General features: G+C 39.1%; 1 protein-coding gene across 1 annotated transcript in view; it reads right to left on the bottom strand.

Moving 5' to 3' along the window:
* LOC144960946 (prolyl 4-hydroxylase subunit alpha-1-like) overlaps positions 1–7,478 on the bottom strand; it is a gene marked incomplete at its 3' end in the record, with an annotated part of 14,709 nt that extends 7,231 nt beyond the window's left edge. The window contains 2 exon segments of the mRNA XM_078894324.1: positions 3,520–3,745; positions 7,156–7,478. Of these exon segments, the coding sequence (XP_078750450.1) occupies positions 3,520–3,695 (176 nt within the window).

The following is a 7,478-nucleotide window of genomic DNA, read 5'->3' as shown; positions in this document are numbered from 1 at the left end:
CCCTTGTAAAGCGCTTTGAGCACGTGGATATTGCGCCAAATAAATGCTGTGTTATTATTTTTTAAACAATATTTTTATAAATGTTGCGCCAGGAAGAGGTAGATGGCAAAAGTTTCGTTCTTGATCATCGTAAAATTTATAAAGGATTTCATACAAAATAAGAAATAGTTATCATAATTTTCAAATGTAATGATATAATAATATGCCAGTTCTTTCTCTTTTTTTTTCCTCCTCATCCGTTCACGTGACATGACGGTCGACCTTGACACAGACATTTGGGATTGGCAGATGCCAAAAAGCCTTGACTACGTGATGACAGGGTGGGCATTGTAACCCTTAATTATAATCTACAAACAACGCCCCCCCCCCCCAAAAGAAAAGAGCTGTGTGCGTGTGTGTGGTGGTGGTGGTAGTGTGTGTGTGTGTGGGGGGGGGGATGCGAATGCGAGTAGTCCCGAGGAGTACCCGTTCAACCTGCCACGGGAACACTGTCGATTTGTTTAATAAATAATATAATAATAATAATAATAATAATAATAATAATAATAATAATAATAATAATAATAATAATAATAATAATAATAATAATAATAATAATAATAATAATAATAATGATATATAATAAATAACAAATTTTTATTGTCCACAAAATGGAAATATTTCCGTGGTCTACGTTGCTTTTAAACTTAAATCGGATTGCAAATGTATTGATGTTATGCGTATTGGAAAAATACTCACGACATCTCCATCGGGGTATAACATATTAACACACAAAACTGCAAACGCGAACGTTCATTGTCTGATTGATATAACTTAGTGATAAGTTAATTATAAAATACTGTCTAAAAGCAATAACAACGGGTTGACTAACGTAAAAATTCATTCTTTCTATTGATGCTCTGTGTTAAATTAAAATACTCACAAAGTCCGCCAGCCAGAAATATCACTCCAGCCCAAAGATCTACATGGAACCTTGAACGTTATAGTCTGATATATTTTAATGAGAACTAATCATAAAAATGGGTGTCTAAAAACAATAACAATGAGATGAGTGACGTCAATTTGGTTCCTTCTATAAATATCCAAGAACTTTACTCACTCCATCTGCCCTCTCCTCCTTCAATATATATGAATCTATTCTCTCATCACTTTTTTGTGCGGCTATGCATGTGGTCTTGTGAAATGACACTCGCCTTTGGATCGGACGGTACTGGATTCGAGTCCCGCTCTGAGTGGCGCATAATTGAGTCCTTGGAAAAGGCTCTTTACTCGCATTCTCTCACCTTGTTTACTGTTAAAATGAGTACCTCGCTGTTTACAGCGTCGTCTCTGTCGGGAAACAATTGCAATATCGCTTAACAGTCATGTCTCGTCTAATATGTTTTTATGTTGGCCAAAGACCCTTATAAAGTGATTTGAACACCTTAATTGAATATAGCGGTATATATAGCGCAAGTAAATTTTTCTCTATTTCTCTTTCTCTCTCTCTCTCTCTCTCTCTCTCTCTCTCTCTCTCTCTCTCTCTCTCTCTCTCTCTCTTTTAGCTATTGCTATTTTATAGAAATTAAAGATCAGGCACATTAATATGAGTGAAATAGAAGGAGGAGAGAAACAGAGCGAGAGAGAGAGAAAGAGAAAGAGAAAGAGAGAGATAGAATGAGAGAAAGAAGAGGTAGAGTGAGAGAGAGAGAGAGAGAAGAGAGAGAAGAGAGAGAGAAGAGAGAGAGAGAGAGTATATGCATGTGTATACATATACACATGAGTGTGTGTGTATGTGTGTGAGATAGAGAGAGAGAGAGAGAGAGTATATGCATGTGTATATGTACATGAGTGTGTGTGTATGTGTGAGAGAGAGAGAGGGAAAGAGAGAGAGAGAGGGAGAGAGAGAGAGTATATGCATGTGTATATGTACATGAGTGTGTGTGTATGTGTGTGAGATAGAGAGAGAGAAAGAGAGAGAGAGAGAGAGAGAGAGAGAGTATATGCATGTGTATATGTACATGAGTGTGTGTGTATGTGTGTGAGATAGAGAGAGAGAAAGAGAGAGAGAGAGAGAGAGAGAGAGAGTATATGCGTGTGTATATGTACATGAGTGTGTGTGTATGTGTGTGAGATAGAGAGAGAGAAAGAGAGAGAGAGAAAGAGAGAGAGAGAGAGAGTATATGCATGTGTATATGTACATGAGTGTGTGTGTATGTGTGTGAGATAGAGAGAGAGAGAAAGAGAGAGAGAGAGTATATGCATGTATATGTACATGAGTTTGTGTGTATGTGTGTGAGATAGAGAGAGAGAGAAAGAGAGAGAGAGAGAGAGAGAGAGAGAGAGTATATGCATGTGGATATGTACATGAGTGTGTGTGTATGTGTGTGAGATAGAGAGAGAAAGATAGAGAGAGTATATGCAAGTGTATATGTACATGAGTGTGTGTGTAGGTGTGTGAGATAGAGAGAGAGAGAGAGAGAGAGAGAGAGAGAGAGAGAGAGAAAGAGTATATGCATGTGTATATGTACATGAGTGTGTGTGTATGTGTGTGAGAGAGAGATAGAAAGAGAGAGAGAGAGAGAAAGAGATAGAGAGAGAGTATATGCATGTGTATATGTACATGAGTGTGTATGTATGTGTGTGAGAGAGAGAGAGAGAGATAGAGAGAGAGAGAAAGAGAGAGAGAGAGATAGAGAGAGAGAGAGAGCATGCATGTGTATGTGTGCATGAGTGTGTGTGTATGTGTGTGAGATAAAGAGAGAGAGAGAGAGAGAGAGAGAGAGTATCATGTGTATGTGTATATGAGTGTGTGTGTATGTGTGTGAGATAAAGAGAGAGAGAGAGAAAGAGAGAGAGAGAGAGAGAGAGAGAGAAAGTATAGATAGTATGCAGATGACGTCACTCAGGCCTTTGTTATTGTTTTTGCCATCCGCGTTTGTGAGTTGTTCTCACTAAACTGTATTAACCAGACTATAAAAGTTCATGGTTACACAGAGTTTGTGTGTTGGTCCGTTATACTTCCGGATGGCAATGTTGTGAACTCCTTGGCCAAGCGCAATCTATCTATAGGCATGTGTATATGTGCATGAGTGTGTGTGTATGTGTGTGTGTGTGTGTGTGTGTGTGTGTGTAATAAGGGGGGAAGAGAGTGTTTGAGACAGACAGATAGAATTGAGAGATTGAGATGAGTGTGAGAGAGAAAGCGAGAGAGAGAGAGAGAGAGAGAGAGAGAGAGAGAGAGAGAGAGCGAGTGTGTTCGTGAGATAAAAAAAAAAAGAGAGAGAGAGAGAGAGAGAGATAGAGAGAGAGAGTATATGCATGTGTATGTATACATGACTGTGTGTATATATGTGTGTGAGATAGAGATAAAGAGAGAGAGATAGAGAGAGAGGGATGGAGAGGGAGGGAGAGTTTTTGGTCTGTTCCCTAACCGGGTAATGACCATAATACTGAATATTTTTTAACGAAGTTAGAAGTGTAATTTTCTCTTGCCCGTAAGAATAGAAGTGTATTTTTTAAATATAGCAATAGACTCACTTTGACAGCTTTTCAATTCTTTCTTTCTGTTGTATTGTATAATTCCTCAAAAGTTCCGCAATGCCCTTCTCGGCATACACAATTTGCCCTAACTTCTCGCTTGAGCTGAACAATTCTGCTCCAATTTGATTCATAACTTGAAGGAAAGTGAACGACCAGATTATTTGAAGCCGCATCTTGATAAACAAATCGTTTTGGTCCAGCGGAGATTAAAATAATCAAAGCCCTGGAGTGAAAAAAAATAATTTAAAGCATTAAAACAAAATTCAGATTGATATTATAATATATGACCCTTCGTCTCAAAACAGTATTAAGTCGAGATTGTTAAGATGTTGAAAATTGAATTTATAGCCAGAAATATCAGACTTGTGTTGAGTTTGTATGTTTTATTGAGGAGAATGGATACCATATTTTAGGGTGCTAATGCCAACAATTTATATTTTTGACCAGTTTAACATTTAATTACGCTTTTAAGCATACGGTTCTTTCCGACATAATACCATTTTAAGACGATGGGTCACATATTAGATTCTTACACTCTTGCTTGTGGAACTATGGACCATGTGTTCCTAATCGTTGCCCGAACTTGCCAATGCGCGTTGGGAACGGAACACAATACTCTTCGACAGTCGTAACGTCACTTCCTTCCTTATGACGCATGGTAATTTAGTAACACTGGCTCTAAACTATCGGAACAATGGCGGACACCCGTATAAAATATTTCCCTGGCGAGCATAAAAGCGTATCCAGAAGAAAAAAAAACATATAAATTTGATCACGTTTTGACTTTTACACATTCTGATCACAAGACATATGAAAAGTTCTAGTCAGCATGAAAAATAAAAAAGTAATGATTTTCTTTGTTTAGAACCAAGATGGCCGCCGTGGCCGGGCGGCGTGACATGAGACTACTGAATCCAATTGGAAATCCATAATGGATGATGAGTGTAAATCTTTTAACTTAGGAGTCTAGATACGTTCCCGCCCTCTCAGGGATTGAATTCGTCCAAACTCACTTCGATCTCGTATGATATGCTGACTTATTTCGGCTCGAAACGGGAGCACCGTCCATTATCTCTCGAGAGGGGTTTCTCCACTCCCCTTCTCGTTTTTTTGATGAGCCAACCAGTTGTAATCGCCTCTCGCCGGACATCGGGGGAGGGGGGGGGGACGAGGGGGAGTGCTGCCATTATCGGGCCCCATTCTTTAGTTGTTGTTGCCGGCGTTCCCGGCACTATGTGCTGAGACTTGCGAAGGTTTAGATCAATCTTCTCAACGTTCTTGCTCTTACTCCACACTGGAGGCGAGTGTTATACCACAAGACCACACCAGCCGCACAATTAATTATTCATATTTTATTGTTCACATTTGGCCATAAAAGTTTTAGTTTTTAAACTTCGAAGTTTCCGGTATAAAATTCTCATGTATGGAGAGCGTTCGACAAGTTTGGGATCATCTTAGTTGATCGATAATTGAAGTGAGACAATGTCTAGCCAATATGAAAATAAAAAACGAATGGTTTGCAAATAATTGGTTGCATATTGTAATGTGCACAGGTAAAAAGCTGTTGCAACTACGCTGATACAATGTATCGGCATAAGCCTGTTGTTGAAAATTGAAGTAAATATCATGAATTTTACATTTGAGTCCAAGGCGAAACATTTACCAAGAGGCGAGGAATGAGGGGGTGAGAGTGGAAGGGGGGGGGGGGAGGGGATATCACTAGCCAATGTGAACACATTCCGGTTAGCCAAAATTTCGGGCCTTCTAGAATCCGAACATTGTTCATTATTTTCGGACACAACAAGTTCAAAGTAAGTGGCATTATATAAAGTTACATTATTTATCCATATTTCACTTCGAAGTGGAGATGTCTGGTCGAGAGGTTAAGTCATTGCACTGTGACCCGAAAGGTCCCGGGTTCGAGTCCCGCTTCAGGCACTTTCGTTTTATCCTCGGACAAGATTATTAACCCCCACATTTGCTCACTTTCGATGTTTCCTGTTGACTTCAGACATTTTGTTTGATAAATTATCTAAATTCCTTCACGGAATGCCTAGTAGACTGCATCAAATCATGACGTGGCGGAACGGAAGTTCGTAATTTATTTTTTTTAAAAATCTAATTTCTAATTGAGCTTTTATATAGCGCAATATCCACTTAACGTGCTCAAAGCGCTTTACAAGGGGTCCCTGGTCAACAGCAACATTTAACATGTAGGACGGGACATGACGGCTGTTAGGCGATATTACAATTTTTTCGGACAAAGACAACGCTGTTAACGGCCAGGTACTCATTTTACACCTGAGTTCGGTGAGAGAATGTGAGTAAAGAGTCTTTTCCAAGGACTCAACTATGCGTCGAGCGAGGCTCGAACCCAGAAACTTCCGATCCGAAAGCGAGTGTCATACCACTAGACCACATAGCCGCACGCGAAACATCGTGATTAATGCTCATATAATTGGAAGACCAACTGATTTGGCTGATCAATACAAATGATTAAAGTCACATTATTGGATTAAACCCGAGACTAAAATTAATATGGAGACGTGGTACTTAGTGGGCTCCTTCCATATGTTGTCAAAGCCAATGTCAAGTCGGTAAAAATGTTATTTCAGAATTCATGATTCGCGTTTAAGTGAAACACACAGCATTTCTCCGCTATATCAATCGTACACATTCACAACAAAAAAAACGTTATAGATAGTTCGAAGATGACGTCACTCGGGTCTTTGTTATTGTTCTTTGCCATCCGCGTTTTTGAGTAATGCTCACTGAACTGTATTAACCCAACTATAAACGTTCATGGATATACACAGCTTTGTGTGTTGGTCCGTTATACCAAATGCAATGTTATGAGCTTCTTAGCCAAGCGCATACTATCTTTAGTCTAAGAAAATGTAGTGAGGAGAAATCACCGAACTGAATACTGAAAGCTGCAAAAACCCGTGCCAAAGTTCAAGTGTATTACATGTAAACATTATGAGAGATAGATAGATAGAGAGAGAGAGAGAGAGAGAGAGAGAGAGAGAGAGAGAGAGAGAGAGAGAGAGAGAGAGAGAGAGAGAGAGAGAGAGAGAGTTTACCGACTTGACACGTGGCCTTCGTAAAGTTATTTATAGCCTGAGACTGACCAAAAAATGACGTCAAAGTGCCAGTTTTTTGCCACAAAAGAAAACAAATCGTGCGTTGTATTCAATAGGTCAAACAATGAAATAACTTGTTTCCATGAGCTCTACTAACGACAACTCACTAAGCGGTACAAAAAACAAATAATGACGTCAAACTGCCAGTCCTTTTCAGGCTATGGATAGTTCGAAGATGACGTCACTCAGGCCTTTGTTTTTGTTTTTGCCATCCGCGTTTGTGAGTTGTTCTCACTAAACTGTATTAAACAGACTATAAAAGTTCGTGGTTACACAGAGTTTGTGTATTTGTCCGTTATACTTCCGGATGGCAATGTTATGAGCTTCTCAGCCAAGCGCATTCTATCTATAACATAACGATGGCTAAGCTTGACACGATTTGACATCGATATGCACCGTGTGCAATTTGAACCCTATTGGCACTTCAGAAGTTTCGCGTTTCTAATACTAATAATATATCACTGTTTCCGATTAAAATACACACACTTACCTTTCAATCAAGAATTTAAACTGATCCTTAATTGTTTTTAAACAATCCAAAAACCAAGAGATCGCACGATCGGTGCGCCCTAAGAGAACACTGGGAAGCAAATGACAAATTGATAGCACAGCACGCTTTGAACAGATGGTGCAGAATCATGACACCCTATATAATCAAATGTGTGAATATCATTACAGAATGTTAGTCTTATTTACTCGTAATATCGAGCAAATTATCAAATAAAAAAAAACTGTGACAAGAGGGAAGAAACGTGTAATGTCAGAACAAACTGGTTCCTATCTCATTGGACGTGTAAAACCACTCTTCCGGAC

Source organism: Berghia stephanieae, unplaced genomic scaffold (assembly GCF_034508935.2).
Source record: "Berghia stephanieae isolate SIO BIC M18660-M18661 unplaced genomic scaffold, UCSD_Bste_1.3 scaffold11, whole genome shotgun sequence".
NCBI lineage: Eukaryota > Metazoa > Mollusca > Gastropoda > Nudibranchia > Aeolidiidae > Berghia > Berghia stephanieae.
This window is presented reverse-complemented; position numbering and strand designations above follow the sequence as displayed.